At 40.7% G+C, this 19,227-nt stretch overlaps 1 protein-coding gene across 4 annotated transcripts in view; it reads left to right on the forward strand.

Moving 5' to 3' along the window:
- The window catches only part of gabbr1b (gamma-aminobutyric acid (GABA) B receptor, 1b), a 223,113-nt gene extending 209,809 nt beyond the window's left edge, over positions 1-13,304 (forward strand). For 3 of the 4 annotated variants that reach the window (XM_037535400.1, XM_037535402.1, XM_017711387.2), the window contains 4 exons: positions 576-703; positions 7,797-7,925; positions 10,651-10,794; positions 12,527-12,811. In XM_037535400.1, the coding sequence (XP_037391297.1) occupies positions 576-703; positions 7,797-7,925; positions 10,651-10,794; positions 12,527-12,811 (686 nt within the window). Of the gene's footprint in view, positions 1-575; positions 704-7,796; positions 7,926-10,650; positions 10,795-12,526 lie in introns of all 4 variants that reach the window. The other variant, XM_037535401.1, reaches the window with a different exon arrangement.
- Positions 13,305-19,227: the final 5,923 nt, after the last annotated feature.

Below are 19,227 nucleotides of genomic sequence, written 5' to 3' on the forward strand. Positions count from 1 at the left end.
TTTTAATCCTGCTATCCCCGATGGCATCTCTGCCTCTTTTTGTGACCTTCTGCTCTGTTCCCCATGTTTTTTACTTCACATAAGTATTTACCTAATTAAGCAAATTAATTACACCTTTAATGAAACAAATTAAACCAGCCCTGGTTCCCCGGTTAGGAAGAGTCATTAAAATACGCCCGCAAAGCTTCCTCGTGGCAGCGTCCTTGAGAAGAGTAGTTCGCTGGCCTGTATTACCCCGAGGAGCACCGTGTGCCTTTGATTTCATCCTGTATCCAAGGATGTGCGCCTGCGTTTATGAATGCACTTTAAACAGTGGCACCAGTCCGCAGGCATCTGATATCATGTCAGGATTTGACCTCCAGGTCGAGTATTTGCAAATGTTTTGTAAGTGTTTTTTTTCCAGCGAGTCCTCTGCGCCAAGTAGGCCTAGATTTTGATTTATGTTTTAGTCATTTTCCAGATAGCCAGACAGTTGGAATGAATAAAACGCTGCAATTACTGTGGCCTTACAAAACAAGCAAAACACTCTGGGCTTGTTTTGTGTATGTGATCTTGTTGTGTCCTCTCTGTCTTAGGGGTGGTCTACGGCTACAAGGGCTTGCTGCTGCTTCTTGGTATCTTCTTGGCCTATGAGACAAAATCTGTGTCCACTGAAAAGATAAATGACCATCGAGCTGTGGGAATGGCCATTTACAACGTTGCGGTGAGTCCACTGTCTGTCTTTCTGTACCTTTATATGCTGGTTTGGCTGCATAGCAGGACTGTGCAATATATCAGTTGTTAAGTGTTATTGTGAGATTGGTCTGTGCCATATTCATATTGCAGATGTGTGCAGTTAGTAGATGAGCTTTCTTTTTTGAAATGTATGTTCAAATGGTCAGTTTTCACTTGATAGAAAGGTCTCTCTGACATGTGATGTCCCAGCCTGGGATGGCTGTGGCAGTTTAATTAAGGCCTCTGACTGGCCTTTTTTTTCCTACCCAGACTGATAACATGCCTACCCAATAAAAAGAATATTTATTAAGCCCACTTTTTAAGATAATTAAATTTTTTTCCGAGTGATGTCACCAACAACCACGCCATGTTCAAAGTCACTTAAATCCCCTTTGTTCTCCATTCTGATGCTCGGTCTGCACTTCAGCAAGTTGTCTTGACCACCTCTACATGCCTAAATGCATTGAGTTGCATCCATGTGATTGGCTGATTAGCTATTTGTGTTAACAAGCGATTGAACAGGTACCTAATAAATATATTAAGAGTTCTAGATAGCAGCCAAAAGATTTCTTCTGTTAATTATTAATTAACTTAATTAATCTTAATTATTTTCTTATGATTTTACTAAGAAAATCTTCATTGTTTTCTTATGTTGGCTACGTTGTGTTTTACCTCGTACCATAAACAACACAAGAAACAGTTTGAAATTGTATTTACTCTTATGTCTATTATTTAGGTTAATCTGCTCAGAGGAGCAAATGGAAGAAAAAATAGCCAACAGGAAAAATTCCTCCTTGGAAACTTCAGTAATTGTGAGGTGACAGAGGAGAATGGGCAGGAGCAGCAGAGGCAGCGTTTATGATGAATATAGATGGTTATCTTGTGACCTCTCACAGCCGAAGTCGCGAGTAAGGCTGCTGTAAAGTTAAGAAAACATTTGAGAACATAATATTTTCAAGAATACCTTGAACAAGACTTGTTCCTACAGTTATTCTTAAAAAAAGGAGTTAAGAAAAGAAAAAAAAGTTCTTAAGAATTTATTTGAAGATAGCGATTTCTCATAACTTTCTTCCCAAGAATGAAAAAGAGAAAACACTTCTTTAATCTTCTTTAAGAAGATTTTCTTTCTTAAGACACTTTCGTGAATCCAGCCCCTGGTTTTATATCAAACCATGAACACTCAAAGAACCCTTTGCATGAATAAGGGTTCTTTGCATCTTAAGTCATTCTTCAGAGTGATGGAGATGTGCTGTATATAGAATTTTCTTAAAAAGGGCTCTAGATACCACCCAAAAGCTGTCTTCAGTAGTTACAATTCCAAGCCTGTAACAATAGCAGAACCCTTTTTGGTGCTATACAGAACCCTTTTCAGAAGGTTTCTGTATAGAAAACACGCTCTTTATCACTGTGAAGAACCATTTCACGATGCAAAGAACCCTTTAATCATGCATAGGGTTCTTTGAGTGTTCATGGTTCTATATAGAACCATTTCCTTTACTGAAGAACCCCTGAAGAACTACTTTTCTAAGTATTTAGGCCCTTTAGTAAAGGTCTGAATGAGTTAAATACCCAGCAGTGGGAGATGTTCTTTAGTTCTCTGATTGTACAGTGAAGCAATTCCAGCTCGGCTGCTATCTCCTCCAACACAGAGTGCAATCTGGCCTCGTCTGGACCCTTGTGTGTCACGCCGCAGTCGCGAGCAGGCAGAAGACGCCGGAAGCTCTTTCAGTGGCGGATGGTTTGGCAGCGGCTGAGTGTCTGATTCTGCCATTTCTGTCCTGCCTGAAGAGCAGAGAACCTCTCCGCTCATCATCCAAAATAAAGTCACATGCCTGAGCTCCCCTTAACCCCCAGCTCTCTTCTCTCAAACTCCACGCTCATTCCTCCCCGTTCCTGCTGGAGCTCTGCAGGACTTTGACACATCTCAAACGAAGATGCCAGTGCAGATTTATCTCCAGTAATCCTCAAAGAAGATACTTCTCATCTGCTTTTCTCGTTGTGTTAGGGCTGACTGGGCTTCCTTCCACCTGTGAGATGGTCTGGCTGACCTGCGAAACGAACGATATGTCCACTTAGCCTGAGAGGAGCAGTCCAATAAGTTCTTGACTTGCTTGATCAGAATATTTAGATTTTAATGCCCCTGTTTTAAAAAAGATTTTCTCTTCACCTCAAATGAAGGCAGTCAACCCAGACATGCTTATAGAGTTTGCTTCTTTAGTTTTGCGACGAGTTACGAGATGAATGAAGTTGTGGCCGCCAACAGTGAAGGGCACGTAAACGATCATTTACACAGCTTTTGAAATTTGGAATGTTTACTTGTCTTTTTACGGAGCCCTGCTGGTGACATTCCATAAAAATTAAAATATAACTCAGTAAGGCATGGGGACAAGATCCTAATGCATGGCCATGACGTGGGAATGAGAAAGTTGAGCCTATACCACAGCTTAATAAGGCATGATCTCGTTCCCACATCTTACTAAGACAAGACATGTTTTCACACCTTAAACATCATTACGCATTATTTATTCATTTATTTATATGGGATGTCACCAGCAAGGCTCCAAAGGTTTTTAATTATTTATCCACATTTAATTATTTACTGCCTCCCCTTCATGAAATGGACATTCCCCCCCAAAAGAAACAGTTTCAAACCTGCTAATGAGTATGGCCTTTTACACCGATCAGGCATAACATTATAACCACCTCCTTGTTTTTACGCTCATTGTCCATTTTATCAGCTCCACTTACTGTATAGCTGCACTTTGTAGTTCCACAGTTACAGACTGTAGTCCATCTGTTTCTCTGATACTTTGTTAGCCCCCTTTTACCCTGTTCTTCAGTAGTCAGGACCCCCATGGACCATCACAGAGCAAGTACGTATGTGTGTAGGTCATGGATCATTCTCAGCACTGCAGTAACACTGACGTGGTGGTGGTGTGTTAGTGTGTGTTGTGCTACCAGCAAGTAGATCAGACACAGCAGTGCTGCTGGAGTTTTTAAACACTGTGTCCACTCACTGTCCACTCTATTAGACACTCCTACCTTGCCGGTCCACCTTGTAGATGTAAAGTCAGAGATGATAGCTCATCTGCTACTGCACGGTTTGTGTTGGTCATCCTCTAGACCTTCATCAGTGCTCACAGGACGCTGCCCACAGGACGTTGTTGGCTGGATATTTTTGGTTGGTGGACTACTCTCAGTCCAGCAGAAATACTGAGGTGTTTAAAAACTCCAGCAGCACTGCTGTGTCTGATCCGCTCAGACCAGCACGACAGACACTACAACACCACCACCACATCAGTGTTACTGCAGTGCTGAAAATGATCCATCACCCAAATAGCACCTGCTCTGTGAGGGTCCATGGGGGTCCTGACCACTGAGGAACAGGGTTAAAGGGAGCTAACAAAGTATCAGAGAAACAGATGGACTACAGTCTGTAACTGTAGAAAGTAGAAACTGTACAAAGTGCAGCTATACAGTAAGTGGAGCTGATAAAATGGACAATGAGTGTAGAAACAAGGACATAATGTTATGCGTGATCAGTGTATACTGGTCATGCAGTTTTCCGTTGCTGTGAGCATAATGGCACTAGAAGCACAAAATGGTTTTGCAAAACCTCAGTGTCTCAGAAACATCTCACTTTTTAAATCTGACAATTTGAATGGAAATGCATCTAGAGATATGAGGAGGCAGAATGTGTAATTTGAGCCTAGTAAAATAGAACCACTTTCTTTTGATTTCTAAGAAGAGCTTTTGGGCGATGCCCAGCTCCACCCAGGATTAGCTGCTGACTTAATTTAAGGGCATCACCATGACCAATCAAAATGCACTGGGCATAGTGAATAGTTATAGATATAATGGAATGTCACACTGAAGAACTGAAGTTCTGCTGTCTGTCAGTGGCTTTAACATTTATGGCATTTTGGCTGACGCTCTGATCCAGAGCGACTTACAATTTGATCATTTCACACAGGTAGGCCAAGGCGGTGTTAGGAGTCTTGCCCTAGGACTCTTATTGTTGTAGTGTAGGGTGTTTGCCCAGGTGGTGATTGAACCCCAGTCTACAGTGTGGAAGGCAGAGGTGTTAACCACTACACTATCCCAACCACTTAACATATCAGACATTTAACAAAAAGACAAAAAAAATAACATCATAAAGCCTTTGATATACAGAAGGTGTTAGCATATGTAGTACAGCTCACATGAAATGTAATAGTGACTAATGCATAATTTACCTTAGAAGTTCAGTCTTAGAAGTTGGTAGTGTTTTCTGCTTGCCACCATCCAAATAACCTGGATGGGTCTGGACTCTGGGGTGGTCAATCCATTGTTCACCTTCTTTGTTTGATGTGTCTGTGTCGTTTTCTCAGTGAGGTTCTTCTTGATCAGCTACACATCCTTTCAGACCCATGGCACTGAGTCGTCTCCTCACAGTGGAAGGATGGACTGAAACACCTGTGGATGTTTTCAGATCTGAGGTTTTATCCTCTCTCTCAAAGATGAAAGCTTTAAGTGCTATTTATCTGATGGGGGCAGTTTTGGTGTCTCCCAGGTCTTCCAGGTGGTTGTTAGGAGTCAGAGTTTCTCTGTAATGTTGAACTTATGAATGAATAACTTGTATTTATTGGCTATTTTGACTGGAAATTAATTTGGCTGGAGTTAAATGAAGGGCGGCCTCTGACTTTTGCAACTGTAGTTGTCCATTGTTCCATCTGTTTGCCAGAGGTTAGCCACTACTGATACACCAGCAGTTAGCATTTTGCAAACTGTATGCCTGTTGGGTCGAGTACTTCTGTCCATTGTTACAGATAACAGTATGTTATACAGTGGCAGAAGCCACATGAACACGTCCATTTGAGATCATCTAAGAACTCAATAGTAACTGATACAAGTCTGTTGTTTAGCATGCAGCATATTAATAGGTGAATAAGCTTCCTTAACTACTTTCCTCACTTCTGAAGAGCAAGACCTACAGCTACGATCAGACCCATGACTTCTTTAGTCTCTCTCAACTAGTCTACATCAGTTTTATGAGTGGGCTGATATGCATAGGTTTTATCAATAATTCCGCAACAGCCTTTCAGTTAAGAAGTGCCTTCAGCCAGAATATCCCGCTCTCGTCTCATTCGCATTGTCAAATTCTGCCTCGTCTTGGGGGGATTATCCATTATGCATTGAACCCAGTTTGAGCTTAAGTTGAGTGGGACTAGTGGGGGATGGGGGGGCGATGGTACTGCATATCAGCATTGGAGGACATTTGCATTTTCTTCCTTTTTCTTTGCTTTGAGATTGATTTCTCCTTCTCCCCTGTTGTGTGCTCACCCTCAGCTTTTCCTGTTAAATAAATGACTCTGATATTTCTGCCACAATCTGCCATGTATTACCAGATGTATTTTTTGGGCCACCATTTGTTTAATTACAGTCAAACAGCCAAAAGTACAAGTTTTTCATTTCTTTAACATCACAGAAAAAGCAGAAAACAGACAGTTGCACAGAAGCCTCAAGTACAGTGTTAGAAGTTGGTTGAATTATCTGCATTTTTTAACTTTTTGGAGTTTTGGAAACTCCCGTTTTTTCCACCCATTTTCTTCTGACTTTCCCCTTAGGCAAGTGGAATATCTTAAAATTGCCTCAGAAATATTTCCTAATTATGTGTCAGAAATATCTCCTGAAAAATCTATAACTTGACAGTTTTGACTGGAAAGTAAAGTTAAAAAATGGTTCTTCAAGAGTTCTTTAGTGAAGGCAGTGCTGTATATAGAACTATGAGCACTCATAGAACCATATGTAAGCATAAATGGTTGATTTAGTGGAAAAATGGTTATTAATAACGTTGAAAAAAACAATGTTATGTGTTTTTTTAAGAATCCTTTTAAAATTAGCTCTCTCTCTAGCACCAAAGTAGGTTCCACTATTGTCATGAGTCAACAGACCTTTTTTTAGTGCTACATTCATTAAAAAGATGATTCATTAAGGGTTCTTTAGTAAGGTAAACGGTTCCACATAGAACCATGAACACTCAAAGAACTCCTTGAATGCTTAAATGGTTCTTCAGATTGATGGAGAATGTGTTGTAGAAAGGCTCTGTATAGAACCCTTTTCAAAAAGGGTCTATGTAGCACCAAAAAGGGTTCTGCTGTTGTGACAATATCAAGCCTGTAACAGCAGAAGAACCCTTTTTGGTGCTATATAAAACCCTTTTTCTATATAGATCCGTTTTCTTTATTAAGGAACCCTTGAAGGACCATCTAAGTGTGATATAGACCCTTTTTATTAAGAGCGTACTGGATATTACATCAAAAACAGTCTTGTCTTTCAGTGTTCTTACCCTGAGCCGTAACTGATGAAATATGATTCATGTGTAAATGATGTACACATTTTAAATCATGGAAACTCTGGTGTTTTCTTTTTTTGGAGCTGCAGCTACAAGAGAAATGATAAAAAAATTGTGCCTACCTGTTCTGCCTGGAACCAGGCCACAGGGACAGATAAGATTAATTAAAGATTAATTAAACTTTAGGGTCAATTAAGTTGGGGAGGTCCTTATCAGGCTCTAGATATAACAAGCAGAAGTGCAAAGTTTCTGAAATGAGGTGAGGTGAAGCAGTTGTTGGCTCAGGCTCTGGCAGGGTGGCGTTATAAACCCCGCTCAGCTTTTCTAGGCTGCTTGCGGGTGCCAGAAGCGCTGATGCAGGCGCAGTTATGAGATTTAGATCCAGATTTAGTTATCTCTTTATGGCTCGAAGCGCTGGGGCCTGATACAGATTTGGCCGGGCGCATTCTGGTGGCTGGGCGGCTGATAGCCTCTGCAGTAAAGCCTGTTGATTTAGCGATGCTGTCCTGCACCTTGTGTCCTGTCCAAATAACTAATGATCCAGTCTTGAAAATATCGCCTCCTGTTGATGTCGGCCTGTTTTTTTTTCTCGCATCTTGCCAGCCTGGATGAGATTTTGCTGGTTTCGAGAAAGATGACTGGATGTCGGTCGATATTTATTGATTCATGCCTCTCTCTTCCTCTTTTCTTCTGTTCCACTTTTCTCCTCTGTATGTATCTCCCTCTCGTTCTCTCTCTCTTTTCTCAGGTGCTGTGCATGATTACTGCGCCTGTCACCATGATCCTGTCCTCGAAGCAGGACGCTTCCTTCGCCTTCGCCTCTCTGGCCATCGTCTTCTCTGTATACATCACTCTGGTCGTGCTCTTCGTCCCTAAGGTAAAAAAAAAAAGGAGGGTCATTCACTCAGACGAGGATCTCCTGTGCAGAGACTGTCTGTCAACTCCGGTTATCTAGAGCAGGCGTGTCAAACTGGGAATCTTCTGGGCCAAAGCACTGCGGAGATTAGCATTTAACTTCATTTACGCTCTGAATTCAGTTCATGAAGGCCTTGCTAATCAGCTGAATCAGGTTGTTTATTGAGGCAGTCTGCAGTGGTTTGGCCTGTGAGGACTGGAGCCTGACACACATGATACAGAGGGCAGAACATAACAGCTGTCTGGAGAAAATTGCTTAAGAATACCGCGTGCCCTTTAAATTGTGTGAACATTGAATGGACCATTAGAAATGGTTCAACATCCCTTTTTTTAAGTTACGTTAACAGATATTATTACAACGTTTTTCTTTTGCCAATAGACGGCATGTCAGTATCGATGGTTGGACTAGCTGGACTGGATTTCATAGAGAAAAGAGAATTTGAATCAATCCTGTAACAAATCTATCTATGTGATGTTGTTAGCTCTGAAGCTCTTCTTGTGGTGGTTGAGAGACTGAGATGTTTCAGTCTAAGAGCCTATCTATTTTTAGATGCCCATCTTAAGTGCTTTCATTCTAATTGGCTCATTTCAGTAGTTTTAAAAGACGAAACTATTGTCAGAAGGTTTTGGGGATTTGGTGACCCCCGCTGTGGAAATACACCGATCAGCCATAACATTATGACCACCTCCTTGTTTCTCACTGCCCATTTTATCAGCTCCACTTTCTGTATAGCTGCACTCTGTAGTTCTACAGTTACAGACTGTAGTCCATCTGTTTCTCTGATACTTTGTTACTCCCTTTTACCCTGTTCTTCAGTGGTCAGGACCCCTGTGAAACCTCACAGAGCAGGTGCTATTTGGGTGGTGGATCATTCTCAGCACTGCAGTAACACTGACGTGGTGGTGGTATGTTAGTGTTTGTTGTGCTGCTATGAGTGGATCAGACACAGCAGTGCTGCTGGAGTTTTTAAGCACTGTGTCCACTCACTGTCCACTCTATTAGACACTCCTACCTTGTCAGTCCACCTTGTAGATAGTCCACCTTGTCAGAGCCTTCAGCTCGTGCCGTAGATCATTACAACCATGATGTCATTTCGATAACACACAACCTTGAGTGTTCTATTGCTTGTATACAGCAGTTCAATAAATAAATTAATAAAGTAATAAATCGGGTCATTCAATTCCTTCCACCAAATTATAGTTCCTTAACAAGCAGCTTGTTGCTACGCCAGAGTAACAAGCTCCATCCATTCACTGCACATCTGGCAGTTCATTCTCCAGCTCCTTACACTAAATTCCCAGACTGTCGTCACCACTGAGCAGCTTTTCAGTCAGCAGCCGTGACAGAACAACAGCTAAACAACCTGGAATCAGCCAGAAATTATCTGTCCATTTTCTGTTTGTGGCAAAATAAGAAGTAAAAACGTTCAAATGGCTGTGATACAGTGTTCGTGATGTTATGGTGAAGTAAAAGCACGGTTAGAACCCCTCTCAACCAATCAGCTTGCAGGGCCGTAGCTAACTGTATAATGTGCAACATTTTCATGGTGTCTAAGCAGATAAGATAAGGTTTCAGAGTTAAGGTGTTTCTGTAATAAGGCCCCTGATCTGTTTTCATCCCAGCCTTTAAACTATACTGTACTGAAGCAGTGTCATTCTATCGGACTGTGTTTTAGATAAAATAGAGTTTATTTTATGTTGCATTTCTGTAATAAAACCTAGAACAAGCATCCACTTCTACTTGCTGGCTATGAGCGCCACCTACCTTGTAGGTCCACTACGTGCACTGCAGGTCAAAAGTTTGGAATCACCAATAAATAGCTGTTATTCTAATAAGAATTTATACACTGTAGACTGAAATGTAAACTAGGCACCAAAATGTAAACCAGATTTTTTTGCCCCCAAATTTAGAGAACAATAAAAATGATAACATGGTAAAACATACAATTTCATTATTTAATAAATAATAATACACTTTTTGCATTTATCTATTTACTTCTTGTCACAAAATCAGTGAGAAAAGACATTTGATTTTATTTTACAATATGAAGCATGTTGGATATTAATTTTATTATAAGATCATTCCATATGCTGTACAGCTTTCTTAATTAGTTATTACTCATCAAAATACATTTCGTTATTTTTACAGATTTTAAAATCGTATAAATCTTTAAAACCTATAGATTAGTAGCATCATAGTAGTATAATTTAATACATGTATCATATATAAAATTGGGCTTATATTAGTGAAAATAGTGAATTGTAGTGTAGGTGTACAGACGGTAGCCTGTCTATTGCTGCACAGTTTATTGACCCTCTCCCATATTTATCATCGGTCAGTTTGTGACTACATGGCCACTGTTGTTCAGTTATGTATTGGGTGGTAGATCATTCTCAGCACAGCAGTCACACTAACGTGGTAGCAATGTGGTCGTTAGTGTCACTGCTAGGTTGAGAGTGGACCAACACCCAAAATATCCAGTCAAGGGCAGCTCTGTGGTCAGAAACTGACCACTGATGAAGGACTAGAGGATGAATAATACAAGCAGTGCATCAGCAGATGAGTTACAGTCTCTATCTGTACACCTGCAAGGCAGAGCTGCTCGGGTGGGGTTTCTAATAAAGCGGTCAGTCAGTTTTTATCACTGTCTGACTTCACTATCTGCTGCTTTTATGTGGTACTGTAGATGCGGAGGCTGATCACGCGTGGGGAGTGGCAGTCTGACCAACAGGAGACCATGAAGACCGGCTCCTCCACTAACAACAATGACGAAGAGAAATCCCGCCAGCTGGAGCGAGAAAACAAAGAGCTACAGAAGATCATCCAGGAGGTGCGGTGTCTCTGCGGACTGCACCACAGTTTTGCCCTGCCGCTGTGTGGGATACTTAACCTTTAGAAGTCTAGAGTCAGTCGTTTTGCAGAACTCCTTAAGTCTTTGTGGTAGGAAGTTGTGCTGAAGGTCAGTGTGAACTGCTGCGAACCGTTAGTCTCTGTTTCTTTTCGCGTTTGAAGAGAAAGAAGAGTCGAGTATTTTTAGCCGATTTCTGATTAGCTAGACTCGAAACTCACACTGAAATCGAAAACTCACACTGTGTGGGCGAAGTGAACACATGAAACAAACTCGCAAATTTCCAGCCCTTATTATTTTCCAAAGTTAAGATATGAATAACGTTATTTGATCTTTAACATGCCAAACTGGCACTGGCACAGAAATCTGTTTAAAGGAATGGTTTGGCAAAATGAAAAAAATTACACGATTTCCCACGTCGCCCAAATGCAGTTCATCAGCCAAGACGTGTTTTGTGTGCAAATGTTGGTTCTTTAGTTTTAAATAGGAGCGACGTGGCTAACTTTGCTAACGAGCACTAGATCTCAATAGTCACCCAAATCTTTTCTGTAAAAATACATCCTGAAAACTTATTTCAACCCATTCAAACCACATCCATCCATTCATTAAGGTCAGGCGGATTTGTTGGTGTGGTTTAGAGCCCAATAGGACCTACTATGAACTATACAAATGAAAAAACTTAGTTGTGTAGCTGAACACTGCGGTAAGCTATTTAACACAGTTGTGGCATCAAATTCCATATTTAGAAAATCATAATTCCATAATCAGATTCCCCATTCATTTGCACGGATGCCATGCAGGCATATGTTATCTGCTTATAAATTAACAGTTATTTCAGAAACAGCAAACATAACCTGTATGCCTGTGTGACATATGTGCGAATGGAGGTAAAGCAGAATTTGGCGCCACGTTTTTGTGAGCGGTGAGGTTATGGTGGTTTTCATTTCCATAGTTCACAGTAAGCTATACTGTGCTCTAAACCACATAAATAAGCCTATATGGCTTTAATAAAGACCTAGGTGTGGTTTGAGTGGGTTGAAAGAAGTGTTAGGGATGTATTTACCATAGAAGGTTTGGGTGAATTATTGACTTCTAGTGTCAAACCAAACCTCGTATCTCCAAAATAATAACTTTACAGGAGAAGGAAAAACCTACTTTACTTTTAATGTAAGTCAGTGGAACCAGACTTTTTTCCACATCATTTTGGGCTGTTTCTTTTGGTCAGCTCGTAAAGAAATTTCCTCACGATGTAAAGGGCAACAGGCAATTTCAAATTATTTCAAAAACTGAAAGATGGAGATACGAGGTTTTGTTCTGAGATCAGGGATATGCAAGTATGAAAAACCCTTTTAAAGTTTAAAGAACCGCCAAATATTGTATAGGTTTTATATACCAGTTAACCCATTACATGGCCAGGGCCCCAAGTTTTATTACGTATTTCTGTAACCTAAGAATAGCTCAACCAGTTTGCATTGAAATCCCTGTAGTTGCTGAGTAATAAGCCTTAGTATGTAATAAGGCTGAGATTTTAAGGGTTATAAGGTTTCTCTCAGAACCACCATTTCAAGCCAAAAGCCATTTGGAGTGCAGTGGAAATTGTAGTTAATCCCTTCAGCTCTACAAGCCTGTAGGTCTACACTTTCATTACCATTAGCTTTATACTAGTTATTGAATTACTTCAGAATAAAAGTTCTTTTCTCTCTCTCTGTAACAGAAAGAGGAGCGTGTCTCTGAGCTGAGGAACCAGCTTTCAGAACGGCAGGCCCTCCGGTCACGGAGACGCCCGTCCTCCTCCAACCTCAACCACAGCTCCCCTCCGCTCCCCACTGCACATCCGGACCCCAAGTCACTCCTGCCCCCACCGGGTTATCCTCTCCCCGCCTCTGATAACCACTCACTGCCTCCCTCCTTCTCCAACTCATCCAACCTCTATCAGCCCGACGGCAAGATCGGCCGCAACAACTGCCACACCAGCCGTCTGCAGCTGCTCTACAAGTGAGCGCCCCCCAGAGGACAACAGAGGAACGAACATGGTGGGAAGAACAAAAAATAGCAATGGGAAGCGAAGGGGACAAACGAGAACCCTCATTCATCCACTGTCTGCCTGTTTCTTTCTCTCTCGCCCAGCAGAACTTAGCATTTTTTACTCGCTTGATCTTGTCTCCTTTCCTTGGAACCACTTTGGACCAATTAGCTGGAGCTCATCCTGTCACATGACATTGAGTTGCAGTGCTAACTACAAATTGACGTTATTCATTCCCACAGTAGTCGTGGCAATGAATAATCCTCGTGGAAATTTTTGGTTCTTCTGAGAAAGGCTTACACAGAGTGACTTGCAGAACAGCAGGTGTGAAGGAGGAGTTTTGAAAGACTTCCTTTGAAACAGTCACTCTTAGACGTCAAGGTTCGGTTCTTGAAAACACCTTTAATTGGTAAGGAACCTTTACATGGTATGGAGTGTCTTTTAACTTTGTTCATGTAGTTTTCCAAAATGAAAAGAAAAGACATACACTGAAAAGTTCCTTAGGAAACCAAATGTGGTTCTTGTACAGCATCGACCCCAAAGACCCCCTTTTCAGCGCTTTGAATTGTAAGAACACATCTGAGGTCAAACTGGATTTGTTTTATTCAACTCTTTAAAAAAATGGTTCCACAAAGGGTTCCCTGTGTGATGCTGTGGAAGAATGGTTTTTGGTTTCCTAAAGAACCATGTTTGAAAAACGTTTGTGAATGTGAAGAACCTGCTGAAGGTTTACAGAACGTTTATACGATGTAAAGATTCTACAGCTATTTCAGGGTTTTTCCTAGAACCTTTATATGGAGGTTCTTTGAACTTTAAAAATGTTGTTCATTTACACCCATCACATTCACAAAAATGGTTCTCCAAAGAATCCTCCACTGAAAGGTTTTTCACAGAACCAAAAGTGGGTTTTCCTATTGCAATGCATGAAGAACCCTTTTGGTCCTTTCACCTTTATTTTTAAGAATGTCTATAAAATCAGACGTGGAGTTCTTCTGTTTTATCGAGTGGAAACTACGTCTGATGCAATGAAAAAAACAATGTTGTGGCAATATAATCATAATCTTTCAACTTCCTAAAGGGGAATTCCACCAATTCTTTAAAAATTCTGCATAATTTAATGGTTAAGAGAATTCAGAGAGGATTGGTGTGAAATGCTTCACTCTAAAGAAACTTACTGAGTCAGAACTGTTCACAGTGGTTTTGATAGGAACCAGACGTCCACCTCTAAAAACTCCCTCACAGAAAGTTATTACATGAAATGCTTCTGTGTGTTGAAATACTGTTTTATGTTAGTTTTGTTATAAAGTTTTAGTAATGTTACAAATGTTACAAATGTTAATCAGTTTATTGTAATCTGTTCATGGTGGAGGGATACATGAAGGGTGTTGTAAGGCAACACTTCTTTTTATAGATTAACCACATTATACATGCAATATTACATTACATATATCAGCATTACATATAAAACTCAGAATACACGTGTAGGTTCACTGCTGGTTTTGGTTAGTAAATAAAATGGCTATTTTGTGTTGTAGACATGGTGACCCCTGGTTCCTATCACCACCACTGCAAAGCATCTGAGCCTGTGATTTTCTATATCTATAATGAACTATTTCACACCAAACAACTCTATTTACATCTCAACCACTGAAGTATGCAGACGTTTTGAAAATTCTGTATAATTGCCCTTTAATGCTGAGGTTGTAAGATTCATTATGAATCATTCTGTCTATTTCTATACATTTTTTTTATTTCATCAGGTGAATTTCACTTGTTTCAAAGAATGATGCTGGTTGGGAATTATTTGCCAGTGCAGTAATACAATTTAAACTGATAACCTGACTGAAAATGACTAAAATGTGAGGCCATATAATAGAATTAAAATAATCTTGTGATGTTCTTACAGCAGTTTCATAGTGAAAAATATTACATATTAAATTCTTTCACTTTCCAAGATGTTTTTAATTCAGTGCACTCTTAAAAGTAAAGGTTGGCTTGGACTTTAAAAACTGTAGTCAGTGTGGAACATTTACATTATGTGGAGGTTCAGAAACCTTATCAAGGTTCCTCACACTGACACATCTAATTTACAAACAGAGGATTTTAAAGAACCATCCACTGAACAGTTCTTTAGAAGACAGAAAGTGGTTCTTTCCCGAGTTGGTGCTCTTTTTCTTCAGTGCACTCTTAAAGGTTTGTCATGGACTCATGATTTTAGGAAAAGAACTTTAATCAGTATGGAATATTTACATTATGTGGAGGTTCTGAAAACTTTAGAAGTTTCTGTCGGTTTTGCAATCATGTCCTTTCATGATGATCTCACTCTCATGCTGGTGCATTGCGTAATAACATGAAGAGCTGGTTTATGGGGGCCAGGCTGCAGCGCTCAACACACAAGGTGTTTGCTTCTGCCTTTTTCACATGCCAGCAGGCCTCCCTGTGCAGTTATCTTCAGCTCTGCTCTTGTGCTTTCCAGCGTCTGACAGCTCACTGTAATGGATTCTTTATGTCACTGGGTTTGATTAATAATCCATGGCTCTTAAGCCCACTGGCCATATGAGAGTGAGAGAATATATAATGGCTGCAGGGGTCTTCAGTGGGTTTATGAAACAGTGACTTTGAGGCCAGTGATCTCTCTTCCGGCGTTTTCTTCCCCTGATCACGTGCACTGCAGCAGATTTTTAAGCACAGTGTTATGGAGAAAAGTACAGAATTCAAGTTAGCGCAACTCTATGCTATGCTGTATACTTTTGTCCATTTTTGCAGATAATACTTAATACAGTGTTAGAAACCAACACGTGCACAGATAGACCTCGAACCCTTGCTCTCAGTCTATACTTGGTCACCGTGTATTTTTTCTATCACTATTCTTCATGAGTTATTTGAGCGAGGCTCAGCTTCACCCTGATGTAAAGCAAATAGTTGACACTGTCAAAAGTTAATGCATTCAATTTTACCTTTGCATATGTGCAGTGGACAAACGACTTGCATAAAAAGTTGAAGGGAAATCTTTTAGCCACTGTGGGTTAAATCGGTACATGACTGAGCTAACAGTGGCTGTGTTTACGTGCAAAGCTTTTTGCCAATCCTATTGAATACATTTCAATTATAGATTCAAACGTGTTTATTTGCTCACTCTACTCAACAGTCTGATGGAAAATCTTCGTTTACGTGGGCACTCCAAGTAATCAGATCCAAAATGACGTGCATGTGTGGAGAACAGCTTAGTGTAAACGTTACCGTGACAGCGAGCATCACTAGTCCAGTCAGAGTGAGATGAGCAGCAGTGAGCAGTGCTTGTGTGTTGAATTACTTTAAAATGATGTCAGACTCAGGAAAACGTACTTCGCATGTATTTATTAAAGAAGGCCAAGAGGAAGACGTCGTGTTCTGAAACACATAAGCTGGACGTCCATCCCACCGCCATCTTTTAAAGATCAGAGCATGAACTTTGTCTCCTCAGCAGACCAGTTTCTGCTCCAGCCATGTTGAACAGTATAAACTTTAACTATAACGCGACACACATGCAGAACAGACTTAAACTTTCCAATTGGGAATGTAATGTGAGAAAGCACTGAGCTGATAGTTTATGAGCTACACCTACTTTGTACCTGTTGTTGGCCACTTCATCTGTACACCTAATAACTGCTAACTTATTTGCCAGGGCGCTAGGCTAAATGGAGATACGCTAATGTGGAATAAAGGTTTATACGTCCTCAACTGTTGCAGCATCATCTTTTATTATTTACAGTTCTACATGTGAGATGTTGACCCTTCAATCTACTTTTGACAGCGTCAGCTATTTTCGTGGCAGTGGCAATAGAGCTAATTGGTCGGATGTCATTCCATGAGCTTCATCGCTCTTGAGCACCTCCTCTGGTGCAGTACTGATTGCCTGTGGAGGTTTCACCCTTAGTTAACTCCAACCCGGCACCGACCCCATGCAAGCAGAGATTTTCAGCAACACTAATAAGTTCTTCAACACCTGAATTGGCCAGGGCCCAAAGTTTTATTACACACTTCTTTAACCTAAGAATAGCTCAGCCAGTTTGCATTGAAGGCTCTGTAATTGCTGTATAATAAGCCTTAGTATGTAATAAGGCTGGGATTTTTGGGGGTTAAGAAAGCATCATGTTCTATAATGTGGTCAGACAAAATGTTGGAAGTGATAACTTGCCAAAGATGTAACAGTCCAGAATCTGTGGAGCTTTCAGCAGAGTTATAACTCACTGATTCCCAGCTATCAGATTAGTTTTACAGCACTAAAATTAAACACTAAAGTTTAGGGTTCATGCATGGAAAGACAGGAATGCTAGTATTTCTGGCTGCGTTGGGTAAAAACCTCTGGAAAAGTACACTTTGTTTTCTCTAAAACATGAGTACACTTTCTCTCCTGATAAACTGGTCTGCTATAAGCTGCGAATTAAATCTGAAATCTAATTTATTTTTATATTGCTAGGCCTGTCACAACTATTACATACTCATCTGATCACAGTTATTTGAGCTGTCCACAATTATTCTCCACAGTTTTTAGCTTTCACAATCATGTGTTTAGTCACAACAAACAAAAATGCTGTTACTGAGACTCACGTTATGAGTCTTACAAAATTCTCATCGGTGCTATTACGCCACTGGCGTAATGTTTATTTGAGCTGTCATCCGTGGGGAGCTAAAGTTAAAAGTTAGCTAAAATATAATGATTATGACAAGCCCACATTTCCCCCCAGAATGTCTGTGGACAGGCCTGGTAGGGTTGCCACCCATTAAGTTTTCACCCAGAGAGTCGAGTGTTCAGGCTTTGTGTCTGGATGTCCAGTTTTAGCTGTTATTTGGCAGATGTTTTGCAGTGCTCTCTTGATTTGTGTGGGTGGACAACAAGCAATAGTTTTGATCAGTTCTTTTTTGCTTCCCATTATCCCTCCCACTGTCATTTTTTGCCCAATTGTGTCATTTAGCAGAACTGGCATTTTTATCACAATGGTCAATCAAAAGAGAGCTATAAATAAGTGCAAAAATGACCAAGAAAGCAGTCCCCAGAAAGAAGCGCTGCTGCACTTTCCAAGACGAATGTCTTCAAAATGAAAATTTCGAGAATTACTGGAGATCCAAAGACCTGCAAAATACAGTTCACCCCTAAATATGATAGTGTTTCTGTCATAAGAGCCCATCAAACCAGCCTTGCAACTGGATGGTTCAGTGTGTGACCCCCAACTGCTCCCCAGGCGCTGCGGATAGGGCTGCCCACCGCTCTGGGCAAGTGTGCTCACTGCCCCTAGCGTGTGTCTTAACTAGTGTGTATGTGGTGTTTCACTGCACGGATGGGTTAAATTGCGAAGGTGAAATTTCCCCGTTGTGGGACTAATAAGGATCATCTAATCTAATCTAAACTCAGTATTATGCACCACACAACTACTTATATTAAAGCAAATGAGTCCAAATTCGCTTAAACTTAAGCCTTTTTTGAAGAACCTACTACACAGGTCAAACACTTCATAGAGCTGGTGTCCAGTTTTGGCATGTTGAAAAGGTAGCAACCCCAAGGCCTGGTCAGAAGCCACATAACTGTAAATGTTACAGCTGTGCCACACATGCTTTAGCACGATGCTAATCGATTCACATAAGCTTCCGTTAGCAACATTAGCTTCGCAACAGCGCAAAACTAAAGAAGCGAACTCATGACGCTGCATGTCATCGTTGATGGACTGCATTGGGGGTGAGGGGAAAATGTGCAAACTTGATTTTTTGCCAAAAAGTATTCCTTTAAACAGTGTCATTTTCTTTCAAGAGGCTAATTGGGACACATGCTCAGAAATGACGTGTGTTGGTTTTGGCTGCAGTCTCTCATCCTCCCACAGCTTAGTGCAGTAACATTATTGAGTTTTGCAGTTGTTATGTGTTTAAAAGCCTAGTGTGGGAGATGTGCGCCTGTGATTTCATAATTGATTTTTTTCTGTTTCTTTTTTTTTGTAGTTTTCTTTTATCCTCTCCGCAGCTGAAAGCTTTAGATTTAATCTTCCTGCTGCTATAATCCAGTTATCTCTCTAACGACACCTGCATATAGCCATATTGGTGCCATCCAGCGCGGTGCGGGCTGGCTGTGCGCAGTGCCAGTATTATAAAGCTTTTATCTAAACAGCCTCTTTGTAGGCCTGTGTGGAGGACGGGAGGAGTGAGGACACAAAAATAAAAATATGAGGCTTGGTTTTATAAAAAAGAGGATACACTCCGTGGTCCTGTTCACTGTTATTATAGTATTGGGTTGATAAAGAGTAATATGCATTGCATGAGTTATATAAAGACCCCTCACATCGCCCCTCTACTTACAGTAATTTTGAACCGTTTCCTCTCAATGCAATTCCCAGTCTTGTGGTTTGGCTGTGGTTTTCACTATG

The sequence above is a fragment of the Pygocentrus nattereri genome, chromosome 27 (assembly GCF_015220715.1).
Source record: "Pygocentrus nattereri isolate fPygNat1 chromosome 27, fPygNat1.pri, whole genome shotgun sequence".
In the NCBI taxonomy this organism is placed as follows: Eukaryota; Metazoa; Chordata; class Actinopteri; order Characiformes; family Serrasalmidae; genus Pygocentrus; species Pygocentrus nattereri.